The 14109-nt window shown below is 43.6% G+C and overlaps 1 protein-coding gene across 7 annotated transcripts in view; it reads right to left on the bottom strand.

The window, feature by feature from the left end:
• The window catches only part of mgaa (MAX dimerization protein MGA a), a 32123-nt gene extending 20613 nt beyond the window's left edge, over positions 1 to 11510 (bottom strand). For 3 of the 7 annotated variants that reach the window (XM_084381979.1, XM_084381982.1, XM_084381981.1), the window contains exons 1-5: positions 10347 to 11510; positions 6585 to 7768; positions 4201 to 6067; positions 1528 to 1633; positions 440 to 940 (exon numbers count right to left, since the gene is read on the bottom strand). In XM_084381979.1, the coding sequence (XP_084238105.1) occupies positions 440 to 940; positions 1528 to 1633; positions 4201 to 6067; positions 6585 to 7693 (3583 nt within the window). In that variant the 5' untranslated portion in view covers positions 7694 to 7768; positions 10347 to 11510. The remainder of the gene's footprint in view (positions 1 to 439; positions 941 to 1527; positions 1634 to 4200; positions 6068 to 6584; positions 7769 to 10346) is intronic. The other 4 variants (XM_084381983.1, XM_084381980.1, XM_084381984.1 and 1 more) reach the window with 2 other exon arrangements.
• Between the last annotated feature and the right edge of the window lie 2599 nt (positions 11511 to 14109).

Genomic DNA, 14109 nt, shown 5'->3' with positions numbered 1-14109 from the left:
TGCCTGAGCCTGACCAAACTGACCTCCTCCCTACACTGACTTTGTCTTTTTTAATCTACGTCACCTGCCTCCATAAAGCATTCTACCAGATGGCCCTGATGGCAAACTTCTCTCACTCCCTAAAGAAATGCCTGCAGAAAAAGGTAAATGCAAAGTAACAACATGGTAACAACCTGTTAGACAGGGATCACTGGAATTTAAAGCACTGGATTGTGGAATTAAAACTGCAAGTAGAAGTCTGGTTTGGATGAAAAGTGATAAAGGAATTACATTGATTTTCAAAATGGAGTTGCGTCCCTTCTTAGCCCTTTGAAAGGTTTTGAGAAATAGCTTAATTTAACAGATTAATTCACATTAAACACATTTTTACTGATAATTACTGGAGGGTTCCACCATAGCTGCTTCTTCACTGAAAGACAGAAGTCATGCAGTGACTTGCCTTGTTTCACATTTTTATCTTTGCCATCATTGCTGCCACTGAATCGCTGGTGTTGACCCGGGGGCCGACAGCTCACGTTCAGACCAGCCTGTATCTTGGCCTTATTGTTAACAGTGAGCCTCTTGAGACTTGCAACAAGTTCAGGGTGGTTTCTTTTGAAGTTCGGGTTGTGAAAATGATGATACATCCAGCTTTCCCAGGTGGGGGGGTGGTTATCTTTAATTGCCGGATCGTGTTTTCTGAAGCCGTACAGATTAAGCTGACGGACAAAGCTTGTGAAGTTTGTCGTTTTGAAGGCATCATTGCTGTCAGAGTTGGTGGTGCTTTGAGATAAGATCTGTCTCTCAAAGAGATGTTGATCAATGATGATAGCATCGCCGTGGCTGTCCCAACAGATGGCTTTATTTTCTGGGTTGTTCACCAACCGCCACAGTTTGGCAGGAAAGTTATGAGGGTGGATGCTGTCAGGGAGTGAGCTTGCAGCAACAACCATGCTTCTATCTGTAGGTTAGAAACAGAGGTAACATTTATGAACCCAAGGTTTCAACGCAACTGTCAACAGTTAGCCAGTTAGCTAGGCAATAAGCCACCACAACACACTTATTATCAGTTTCAACTTTTTGAACTTTAGGTAGTATGGTGTGGTGATGCCAGCATTACTACACAGGAATCTAAGAATAATTTCTTAGATTTAGAAGTTGTTCGACTCAAAGTAAAATACAACTCTTGTGTAGTCCCAAAATACGTAACTAAACGTTTTGTGTCTTTGAACGTCCACTGTCCCTGTAAATCATAATTCACAGGTTATGACAGCATGTGGAAAAACTGAAACATACTGTTGAAAATGCACATTTTGGATGGAAATCAGAGAGAGATGAAGTTGTTTGAAGATTTTTTTCTCAGTTGATAGAGCCAGGTTAGCAGTTTCCTCCAGCTTCCAGTGTTTGTGCTAAGCTAGGCTAAACACTTTCCGGACCTTTCTTAGTACTTGATAGTCATCTTCTTATTCTACCATTTAACATGTGTTTAACGAATAAATGATTAACATAGTATGACAGTAGTGACGATATGATGATAATTACTGTTACCATTCTCAGGTGTGTCAGTGGTTTCCTGCAGGTGACCTTCAGGTGTCCTCTGAGGCAATGAGACAGGTTCTTCAGACGAGTCCACAACATGAAGGTTGAGGGCCTCCTGAAATATGCATTTTGATTTAAATTTTCCGTAAAAAAAAAAAGTTGCATAAAGTCAGAAACACACAACATCAACAAGACTAAATCAGGTCTGAAGTTCTGCCGGTCTCAACTACAGGCTCCTTACAGCTCATAACAGCAAACTACTATCCATCTTTCTCCAGTCAGGCCTCTGACTGGAAGCTTCCCCAGATCTCAATCAGATCGAGTATCAGTGGGACCTTGCAGGACAACTCCGATCCATGGAGGCCCCATCGTCGATCAGACTTGGCTCTGACCTGTCGAGGCAGGACTTCTAGGGGTGTCCTGTGGTATCTGGCACCAGGGCGTTAGTGGTGGATCCTTTTAGTCCTGTGGTTGCAAGCAGGGGCCTCTATGGATCTGACTTTTTCCTTTTTCCTGGTGTGTCCGGTGGATGCTCGATCAGATTGGCATCTGGGGAATGTGGAGGCCATGTTGACACCTTGAGCTCTTTGTCGTGCTCTTCATATCATTCCTGAGCAGTTTTTGTGGTGTATGGCAAATTGTACTGTTGCAGTGATGGGGTGTACTTAATCTGCAACACTGTTTGGATGGATGGTATAGGCCAATTGGCATCGACATAAATGTGAAAATAATGAAAATTGCGCACCCTTTGTAGAGGCCAAATAAAGTTTTCTATGCTTTAAAGTTTGCTTTTGACTTGTGTTGCCCACTGCACATGGTCTTTGGAGTTTTTTTGCTGGCCCATATACTATATAAATTGGGATGTCTCCATAAATTCAATATGGGAAAATGGCACAGATTCTGTCCAAAGAGAATTGCTTGCATATGATTCCAGGCTTACTTCCTGGTCATGCGGTCCATTGAATATTCCTCAGAAGAGCTTCTCCTGCTGGCCCAACACAAAGGTTACCGCTTGGCATTGTCACAGATTTTTAATTTGCTTTTCTCAGCTCAAGGAAAGTTTCAGACTTCTCTTTTATAATGGCAGTCTAAGGAAAATTGCTTTTAGGGCTGCAGGGAAATGAAGGATGCCACACACACACACACACACACACACACACACACACACACTAAATATTAGGCTAATTGGCAGTAAGGCGAAGCACTGGTACTGCACGTCTGGCATGAATTCCAATACAGATGCACACACCACTAGGGGTGGGAGAAAAAAAAACGATTCTTAGATGCACCGCGATGCGGACGTGGATGGTTCTGAATCGATTGACGAATGTCCTTCTCTTGTCCTTTTCTAAATGTTAACTGATAATGTAATGTTGACCGAACGCAAAAGGCGGAACTAAGAAGTGCGGTGCCTGGACAGTCGATTGAGTGCACATAACAAAGACTCAAGATGGCTGAGCGCAAAATCATACCGGCACCCTTTGCATTAAAAGCTAGCGTATGGAAGCATTTTGGCTTTTATGAGGTTGAAGGGAAACGGGACCTGGAAAAGAGCCACACAATATGCAAGTTGTGTCAAACTAAACTAAAATATTTTGGAAACACGACAAACCATATTACATGTTTCCACCCAGAAGAGGAAGATAAACACCCGGTTGTAGTTGCTGCCAACCAGAGGACCATAGAGCAAGCGATATTTTATTGCCAAGGACTTGCGTCCGTATTCAGTCGTTGGGAACCAGGGCTCTTGCGCTATGTTGTGCACTTTGGAGCTGAGATACAACGTCCCATCTCGAAGATATTTTACTGACACAGCGATCCCGACACTCTACAACGAGACCAACTCCGAAGTCATGGAATCACTGAAGTGCTCCAAACAAGAGCAGTGAATGAGAGCCATGCAAATATGGCTGAGCTATTACAGAATGCACTGCCAGGCACTGGTATGATTTTTTTGTGACCCATTTCATATTTTTTGTATGAGCGCTGCTTTCTGTATTGTTTAGCTGTGACATCAATATGCTGTAAACAGATCTGCAGGTTTACATTTTGACTTTCCTTTCTGCAGATGTTGAAGTGCCTGAGATCTTTTTTGTATGAAAGCTGTTTTTAATTGTGGCATACAGCAAAATGTTCTGTTTGTTTTTTGGTCTGAGGGATTCTTTGCTCAGGGTTTTGTTTATAGTGAGAAGTCTTGGACTCATTATTTTTTAATAAGAGCAGCTTTTTATGTTGTTAGCAATTCAGAATATGCCACAAACATTAAGTTTGTATGAGGGCTGCTGGTACAGAATTCTATATTTTTGAATGAAAGCTGTTTGTGATTTTGGTAAAGGAAAATGCTTTGGTTTTTTTTTGTCTGAAGAATTATATTGCTCACTGCACATAACAGGAGGACGTTTGTTAGAAGTCTATTATTTTTTTTATGTCAGTGATTCAGAATATGCTGAAGCTGTATGTACTGAAGCACATGTATGCTGCTACATGCACACTTGTCTTTTCCTGTTGGTTCTTTGCAAAGCTGGGATATTTGCTGGCAAATGTAACCTTCCAATTGAATTGCCACATCTCTTCCATTTGTTTTATTATCAAAAGATAATATTCAACTTCATATGCAAGTTACCGTCATTTAAAATAACGGAAAACACAGAAATTTACTTTTCAGAATTTAGAAACTTTTACCTTTGATGTGAACGAGATAAATAACTGTTCCTCCACTTCCTCCAGGTTTGGCTGCATTCTAGTGTAGGTGGCGTCGTCAATCTTCTGCTCCAGATCAGTCTTAGCAAGCTTTTGCCGCCGGGACTTTTTCTTGCGCTTGCTGGGTTTGCTGGCTGGGATTGGTTGCACATGCTGAGAGATCTCATGTGCGTTTGCTTCTACTGTACATGGAGGTGGGCAGGGAACAGCCGCTGCCTCTGTGTTTGAAAAATCCACCTCCATACCAAGGTCATCACTGGTGGAGAAAAAGTGCACGAGGTCCGTGAGTGAAGGCGTGGGTGACAATCCATCTCCATCTAATGAAGAAAAGGTTGGAGACAGCGGCAACTGAAGCGCAAGGGGAGACAGTTCTGCAGGAAAGGGCAGCGACTGTTCATTCTCTTGAAAAGAAGGCGCAGGATCAGGGGGAGGTGTGGATGTGGAGCTGTCAAAAATCTGTGGTTCAGGTTGAGAGCAAGTCTGGGAAGGCAACAAAGGTGACGTAACAGAAGTTAAAGGAAGAGTCTGTGGTGTGGGCTGAAATGTTGTGAATGAAGTGGCCATATACGGCACAGGTGGAGGTAACACTGTGTGCCACTTAAAAACAGATGCGGCGGAGTCTTCACTGTGCGGTAACTCTTCAGGAGGCACTGCTTGTGGAGCTGGCTCAGAAGTAGTGGAGGCGAGTTGTAAAGTTAATGAGGTGGGCAGGGAAGGTAAAGGTTCTGGAGAGCTTGCAGGTGACAAAGGTTCAAAGCCTAACGAAGAACACTCTGGATCAGGTAGCAAGGAATCAGACTTCATAGTAGGGGAGTCTGACGGAAGTGGCTCGGTGCCGATTGCCGTTTGTGGAGAGTTCAGGGTCAGTAACACTGTGTCATGGGGTGGTGATGAAATGGGAGACAGAGAAGAGGTAGAAAGAATTGGGGAAATGATGGATATATATGTCCCAAGGGTACAAAATGGCTGATCTGGGTTGGGTAACACTGGTGTAGTGTCTGGTACTGCTGGCTCAGGGCCTGTGCTTTCTGCAACCGAAATGGAGTCAAAGAAATCATCATTTCTTGATCCCTCTGGACCTGTAGTGGCAACAATATCTGAACATGATAGACTGGAAGGTTGCCAAGCAGGTCCAGTAACATTAAGAACTGATCCATCTGGATCATGTTCTGCAGTGGTATTTCTGAAGGCCTGGTTGTCAGATTTATCCCCATTTGCCATATCACCAGTGAGATCCATCGAGGGACCAGTTGCAGGCTGACCTGCTGCAGCCTCTGCATGTTCGCAAGAACTCTGTGGTTCAGACAGAGATTCAGATGGGAGTGCTGGGGGGGGAGAGCCCAGTTTGCTCTTGCCCTTTTTAGATTTTGTTGAATGCTGCTTCAGGAAAAGTGCAAGGGCTGGCAGAGGCAGGGGCGCAGGTCGTTTATGCTGCTTTACTTTCACCTCTGATTGCTCCTCAGGCTTAAAGTGGTGGTCTGAGTCCACTGAGGAGTTCTGGGGCACTGCTGGAGTGGCGACATTATTGACCTTAGAACAATCTGTCCTAACAGTGTCTTTGTGGTTCATTGAATTCAAATGGTCCTTGTCCCCTTTGACTTTTGTCTTTGTTACAACAGTTTCACCTGTCTTTGCAGGTGATAAGTCTTTGCGTGTTCTGACAGACACACTTTCCCTCTTAGAAAGATCTTGTCTATTGCTTTTCACAGCTGCCGTTGTAGTGTTGGATCGCTCAGTTCTATGAGAGGTGCTGTTATTGACGCCCAGCTGCTCCAGGTTGCATCTCTGTAGTGAAACATGAGCCTCCCGAATAAGTTCGGAAAACAACTTCTGAGGTGGATGTGAATTGCTGCAGAAGGAAATCAAACAGTAAAAACTTCACATTAGTGATATCAGCGAATCATTTATGTTACGATTTAATGTAGAATCAACCACACTGATCCACCAAACATTAAAATGACTAATGGGTGAAGTGGATAACATTGATAGTCATGTTAAAATGCAATGTTCTTCTGGGAAAGCTTGGGGTCCCAAAGTCCAATCCATGGCAAGGCCTCTGTGGATTGGACATCCGATGGATGCTCGATTGGTCTCACGATTGCACACTACATAGGGTGGGTCACTGCCATTGGGGAGCGCCGTTGCCATGAAGGGTTGCACTTGGTCTGCAATGGTGTTTGGATTGGGTGGTCCTGATGAGTGCCGGGACCCAAGGTTTCCCAGAAGAAAAATGCATTGTAATGAGATTATCAATGTTATTCACTTCATCTTAAGGTCCTTTCACTGTTTTGGCTGACCGGTGTATGAAACACTGTCCAGTAAACCTCACAGGGAGGTTATAATGGTCTTCATTCTTGTACACTTACCCAGAACTGTCTTCAGTGACTTTAGCAGCGGACTGACCACTGTTTGTAGAAAGATCTTTCTGGGTTTCACCTGACACTGAAGGCTTTGAGTCCACTGGTTTTGAGCTTCTAGGTTTATGGTTTGCGAGCAAAGACTTCAAGCTCTTCTTCAAAGGATGTTGCTCATTGGTTGACGTGCCTCCATCTTTGTGCAAGTCTTTGCCAGAGTTCAATTTTAGTTTTAGGCCCAACAAACTGGAACCATCCTCCTTCAGTCCTTTAGTAAATGGGTTGTACTCAACTTTAAGCTGAGCAAACCGTGAGTTCTGGTAAGCAGTGACTGCCATAAACCCAGTCTGAGGGAAAGTGAATGTGACAACACTGGAACCACTTAGCTTTATGTCTTTAGCAGCTTTGTCAGTTTGGACCACATGTAGTCGGGGCAAATAGCGGTGCATCGGATGCAGGATGGTGTTCCCCTCTTGGTCTGTGATGTTGTTTGTGAGCTTGAGTTTGTAAAATGACACAGGATTTTGCATCCAGTGTTGACCTATTGCTGGGGACTCTGGATGTGCGAATGGCTGACTCTTAACATGACACTCAGCCTTTCCAGCAACTTGCCAGCTGTTACAGGTCCATTTGTACCGACTGTTGTCCGAAGGTTGAATGTCCATGATTAAAGAGTACTTCTTAGATGGCTGCAAGCCAGAGATTCGAAAGCGGCAGTAGGGAAACATTCTACTGCCTTGCTTTGTCAGAATCATCTCTGTTTTGCATCTGAAAAACTCGTTCCACATGCCGTTGTTGTCCAGCGTCACTCTGATACCTTTAAGGATGCAATCAGGTGACAGGTTGTCTGACTGAGGGTTTGAACTTGCGGGATGTTTCATAGCAGGTACTCCATCAGAATTCCTGATGGATCCTTTTGATGGGTACATGTTGGGCTTACCCATCATATCTACCTCTTCATTGGTTACACAGGTGCTTTTATCCATCCCACCTTCGCTTGCCTTCCCTGGTTTCGGAACAATAAAGCTGGCGGGCGGATGATTCCCTGCAGGTGCTGCTGCAGGGGTGGTTGCCCCTTCTTGATGGAACACCATTCCTTTCTTCTTCTTCGTAGAAGCCATGAACAGGTCACAGACATCTAAAAGGCAGGAGGATCCCGCTGTTTATGCATCTGTATCATGGTTCAAGACAGCATCCTGAAAAACAAAAATGACAAACTTTCCTTAACTATTTGATGCTATGCATATCAAAAAATCTGAGACAAAGCCAAAATGTCACTTCTGTTCATAATACTCATTCCAGCAGTATTTTGCTTGTAGTACACTTGCATTTGAAGTGTTTCCATGAGGATAACCTCAAGGTTCTTAAACACAAAACTACAGGAGGCTCTGGGATAACTTCGTCATAACACAGAGCTATAATCATTGACATCAGTTGGTTGATATACTGCGTTTGTCCCAGTTTGATATGCTGAGTGCATTTAGTACTAGCATTTTGAAAACAGATAAGATATAGTTGTAGTTATGCATTATGAGCTACAGCGTAGCCACCATAGCTAGCTACACAAAAGCTACAAACTGTAGCTGATGTGTGCCTCCTCCAAAATGTAACTCATCCAGGTAACAGCAGCTCGTAAGATACCACAAGACCATAAACGAATGTAAACACCTTTACTTAAAGCAACATTATGTAGAAATTGGCATTTTGTGTGATATGGCACCCCAACCGTTTTTAAATTTATCAACAATGTCATCAATACAAATCCCAGGTCTGTCACAATTTGTAGGTGCTTACTACAAAAAACACGTCATAACGGCGTTATATCTTGAAATCTTGCATCTTGAAGTAAATGTGTTTTTTCTCCCATCACATCTGCTGGCCTGGTTCTACTCTGTTTGTCTCCGCACAGCAGGGATTTGCATTTCCACCACAACTGGGCTACCTGCTTGAAGGGGAGTCTTAAAAAAATGACGCACTTGTCCCGATCCCCAAAATACTATCGAAGAATCACCGCTAACGAAGTGGCTCCGCTAATTCAGCTACAAACATGTTTAATTTCCTGTAATTTCTTCACAATAAAAGCCCCTCGTTATTTACTAATTGAAAAACTTTTATCATGACGCAGCATCACAGGAAACGTTGTGTTTTCACCAGCAGTAACTAAACACGACTCCTGAGCCAGCTGAAAGTGAACACATGAAACAGTGAAACACAGCGGATGTTTAAAGAACAGAACGAGAGAAACTTAAGAGATTCAGTCAGAAGCTGCAGATGTACTGAGCTGAACACACTGACTTTAACAACCTCTTTCTCTCAGGTTTCCTGCACAGATGGGAGTTCATTATCGATTTGCCCCTAAATGTGGATTAATCCTCCCCTGAAAATAGTCCCCCAAAAATGTTTGAAACAAACAGCGAACAGATGTTTTGGAAATTATTGAGCCTGAACATCTTCGATAGGAAGCAGTGGGCTCAGAGATGAGCTAACACGTTGGTGGTTTCGGTTTACACATTGAATTTGCAGACAATAGAGAGCTGGAGCCCCGCCCCTTCTTTTCCCCTCATGGACCTTATTGGTCAAAGATTTGTCTGGTAGTGAATGAAGAGAGACAGATAATGTATTGATCCTGTTTGAATCACACAGATGATGTTTGTCAGTTTGTCACCAGACTAATGAAACATCAGACTGTGAAAATAGGTCATTATAAAGACGACACAGCCAAAAGTGTTAGTGACATTGTCTCTAACTTCAACATTGTAGAGCTGCTCCTATATATCGGCAGCTCACAGAACTGAACCAGAACCAGAACTGCAGTTGTCACTATGAGCAGATTTATTGTGATGTTCATCTTGTTTACGAGCTTTTCTGAGCCCAGTTGGCTCCATGTTGGTGTTGGTTCTGGTGCTGATGAGATGATGTAGTTCACTGAGCGCTTTAACACAAAACTACATGAGGTTTGACTTTAATACAACAAACTGACAAACATCATGTGATTCATGACCCAGTTCAACAGGATCAATACATCAGCTGTCTCTCTTCATCACTTCAGACAAAGGTTTGATAAAAGAAGGTACCATGAGGGGAACAGGAAGGGGCGTGGCTTCGTCTTTCTTTAAGAAAAATACAGAATAACACCGAACAAACAAACAAACAAACAAACAAACAAACAGTGCAGAAATCGATCAGTTTCAGGGGAGAAAACAGAACCTTCAGCCAGTGAGCTCACTACCGCTAGGCTAACTGTCCAGTGCTAACTTCCCATGATTCATCACTCAACATGTGTTACATTTTAAAAATGTGTATTGCTGATTACATCATTATTTTGTTAAGCTAGCTGAAATGTTTTAAAGACCAATGATGAAGCATTATCGCCACAGCACACCTAGCATAAGTTTGTTTAGCGTTAGCTCCATGACTGAAATCAGCTAGCCAGCAGGCTACATGTTGACTTTATTACCATTAACCCTCAATAAAACAGGCTAACAGTGTCTGTACCGTTCACATTTACCAGCGACATTTAACTTCAAACAATGAAAACTCTAATTTGATTAACTGAGTTAAGGAGAATTGATCTTCTAACAATCAATAAGCAGTTTTGATTAGTGTCATCTCGATATGTTTGAGTATGATGCATTAGATTAAATGTAGAATGTAGGTTAGCTAGCTAGCAGCAGGCCTGATGCTGCAGTAATGGCTTCCCTCTAAACACTAACCCTCCCGGTCGGTCTGTGTGGACACACCGGGACCATGTGCTCTGATGGCTGCACAGATTACCTTCTGCTCGTCCAACAGATGGAGTATTTCGACAGTGACACATTAATCCGAGAGGTATCGTCTGTTTTCCCGTCGCATGCACCTCATCGACATCGTGGATCTTTTCTTTACGGAGGGGGAAAACTGCATGCGGTGTTCTTGCACTGAAACGTCATCGGCCGTCCTCCACTCCTGCGGTACTGCGCAGCCTCGGACGCCATCTTGCTGCCGCCACCTGGTTCAAAACTCGTCCCGGCGGCTTCGAGCGCCGACACCCGAGGATCTGCCGTCCGTTATCTGCGGGGACGATCTGTTGATTTTCATCTCCACGTTGGACTATTTAACGGATTATTAAACCGCATGGATGCTGAGGACGGACGCCATGATCGACTCGGTCACACAGACCGAGTCTGACTGCTCAGTTTATTAGCAGATCTCAGCAGTAGATTTAAGGAACACGATACATTTAATATCCCGGTGGAACATTTAGCGCTTTATGATCAAAATCAGGACAAAATCAGGAGCATTTCCTGTTTGGGCCGAGCTGACATCATCATCAGAGCTCAAGGAAGAGTCCAGTCATGATCCATGACTTCTGTTTAGATGTCAGGATCTGCGGTTCAGCACAACATGGCGACGAAATGGTTAACTTTGGTGGTGGATGTGAAATCGTGCCGCTTCATCACCACCATCATCATCATCATCACCATCATCAGCTCCGCTTTGCTTGTGTTGTCACGGGTCGTTATTAATGGCGGCGGTTTCTCAACACGAACGCGTTATGTTGCACTTTTGTGTTTGAGACTCCTGAGGCTGGATCCAGTGTTCAGCTCGGCCCGATGTTGTTCACACCGAGCTGGACGCCATTTTAAACACCGGAGGAGCCTTAATGTTGTGACCGAGCGTCTTCAGGTTCGTCTGACAGTTGAATTAAATAACTAGAAACGGGACAGAGACACGTAGAGCTGCTGTCAATCACAGCGGCGCTCCGCCATCAACGACCGCTTTACGGCAGCCGTACGGCAACTCCCAGAGGACACGCTGCGTCGAATAGATAAACCCAATAATCAGGACCGTGTGTGTTAATGTCACTGCTGCTGATTCGGTTAGAGACACGGGGCGGGAAGGTGCGTTTGAGTGCGGTAATCAGTGCGGGATGTGGTCGGATACACACAAAATGGATCCCAAACAAAAGGCTTCAGCCATGATGGAGCTGCGGGCTGTAGTTTGTTTTTGATCTACACCGGACAGGATTTAACCAGCTGGTTCTGAAGAATCATCAGAACGCAGCTTCTCGTCTGCAGTCCAACAGCTCGCCGTGTGTAGTTCGGATCAGCAGCTACTGTGGGATTCATTTACACCATGAACCCTTTACGTTGATGCTGCAGGGGCGCGGGTTACAGCGCATGCGCGATGACAGAACGTCAAATAAGATGGCGCGCTTCGTGTTTGTTCCAACATGTCTGTCCTGTGCGCAGGGCCGCAGCCAGGGGCTGAAGGGTCCTGAGGTCCGGGCCCACACCACCATTACACCCACATCCAGAACATTTTGAAGACTGAAATATAAATCTGTGCATTTCTCTGCATTTTGACAGGAACAATAATCAGGAAATAAATAATATCAGATGAAAACTGAAGAAGATAAGTGACAAATACGACCAATTTTATCCTTCAGTTGATCAAACTTATTTATATGATAACACGATTATTTAGATTGCTTTATTAATTTCACTGTTGCAGTAGCATTTCACATAAAATCACAAAACTCACAATCACACAAAATAAAATCAAACAGGAACGATAAAAATAACTATTTACAAATGCACCGATCAGTCATAACATTATGACCACCTGCCTAATATTGTGAAGGTTCCCCTTGTGCAGCCAAAACAGCTCTGACCTGTCAAGACATGGACTTCAGACCTCTGAGGGGGTCCTGTGGTGTCTGGCACCAGGGCGTTTTATAGTGGATCCTCTGGGCGGGGCCTCCATGGGTCAGACCTGCTCCAGCACGTCTTACAGATGCTGATCAGATGGGATCTGGGGAATTTGGAGGCCCGGTCAACACCTCGGGCCCTTTATTGTGTTCCTCCAGCTGCTCCTGAGCAGTGTCTGTGTGTGTCAGGGCACATTGTCCTGCTGGGGGGCCACTGCCATCGGGTAGTGTTGTTGTGATGAGGGGGTGTACTTGGTCCACAAGTGTTTGGATGGGTGGTGCTGGTGTCAAGTGGCATTCACATGAATGGCAGCACCCAAGGTTTCCCAGCAGAACATCACATTGTGATGAGATGATCAATGTTGTTCACGTCACCTGTCAGTGGTTTAATGTCGTGGCTGATCGGTGTATATACATACAGACACCTGCAATACTGTGAGATTAAAAAAGGACAGATAGAATAAGTAGAATAAAATTTAAGAGCGTTGACATGGGAACACTTTATAATAACCATCATTAATAAATGGTAAATTTACAGTTCAGTAATTTTACTGTTAAACAAAAACATGGTTCATAAAACATTTATGAATTAATTGTAAAGGTTAAAAACATCAGCTCGTCCAAATAATGTTTAGAAATGAACCACAGTATTTATTATCAACATCAGCGGCAACTTTCTGATAAACAGTTGCTAATAAGTCGTTTATGAAGCATTTCATTGCTCGTTAACAGTGAAATATTTTAAATAAAGTTTAACTATAAAAAGGCAGTTTTTAATTGTTCCTTTTAATTATATATTATAAAGTCTTACCAAATATGTATTAAGATATCAAAGATCCAGATAAAAATAGCAAGGACGTGACTCAATGCTAGCTACTGTATGTGTTATTCATCATGTCTCATTTCACACCCCGTCCTCCGTGTCCTCCACGTCCTCCACGTGATAGAGAATGAGCTGCTGTGTCATCTATAGCCGTGTTAGCTGCCAGGCTAACAGGTGTGTCCAGTGTTAGCCAGGTGACTGTGCGCTCGTACAGAACAGAGCAGTCCAGAAACTAGGTCCAATCAAATCCATGATGATGGTGATTTGTGTCATTTGATCAACGTGGCCTCACATCTTTACTCGTGTGTTCGTTCATCAGCAGCGTCAGCCGGTAGAAGTGGCCCGCGGTGTAAAATGGAGACTGATGGCGTCTCGACTGAAGAGAGAAAAGCTCTGTCGTGTCGTGTTGACCCAGTTTCTCTCCAGAACTCAAGAGGACAGAAATGAGCTGAAAACATGAAGTAGAATAAGTGAAGGAGTGAACGAGCCTCTGATGTCACATGAAGGCGTCTGACTGTCGGCTGAGTCTGAAGCTTCAGCACCGCTCAGAGGAACACGAGTCACCAGCTCCTCAGCTGCAGCTCGTTACTGTTAAAGCAGCTCTGAGTAGTTTATAGAAGAAATCCAACCTCACAATTATAATATTAACATATTAATGAGGTGATGATACAAACTGAACTGTTTCAAGCTAGAAAAGTGGCAGGGTCCGCCACATGTAAACAAAGTCAAACAGTATAAATTGTTTTCTGTCTAAACAAACTAAATAAACATGTTTTCATGACTGAATAAACAAACTGACCTTAAAGGAATTTTACTGTGTTTATATGTGGCGGACCCTGCCACCTTTCTATCTTCAAACAGTGTTGTGGACCTTTTTTCCTCTGAGAACAGCTGGTTTATTCAGTTTGTATTATTACCTCATTAATATTGTAAATAATAAAATTCTGACTTTGAATTTCTTCTTTAAAACAACACAGAGCTGCTTTAAATATGTCGTGCATTTACTCGAGTACAGCAGTAACTTA

The sequence above is a fragment of the Pagrus pagrus genome (assembly GCF_965226575.1).
Source record: "Pagrus pagrus genome assembly, chromosome: 18".
NCBI classification, from domain to species: domain Eukaryota; kingdom Metazoa; phylum Chordata; class Actinopteri; order Spariformes; family Sparidae; genus Pagrus; species Pagrus pagrus.
Note: the sequence above shows the minus strand (reverse complement) of the source record. Positions and strands in the feature narration are given on the sequence as shown.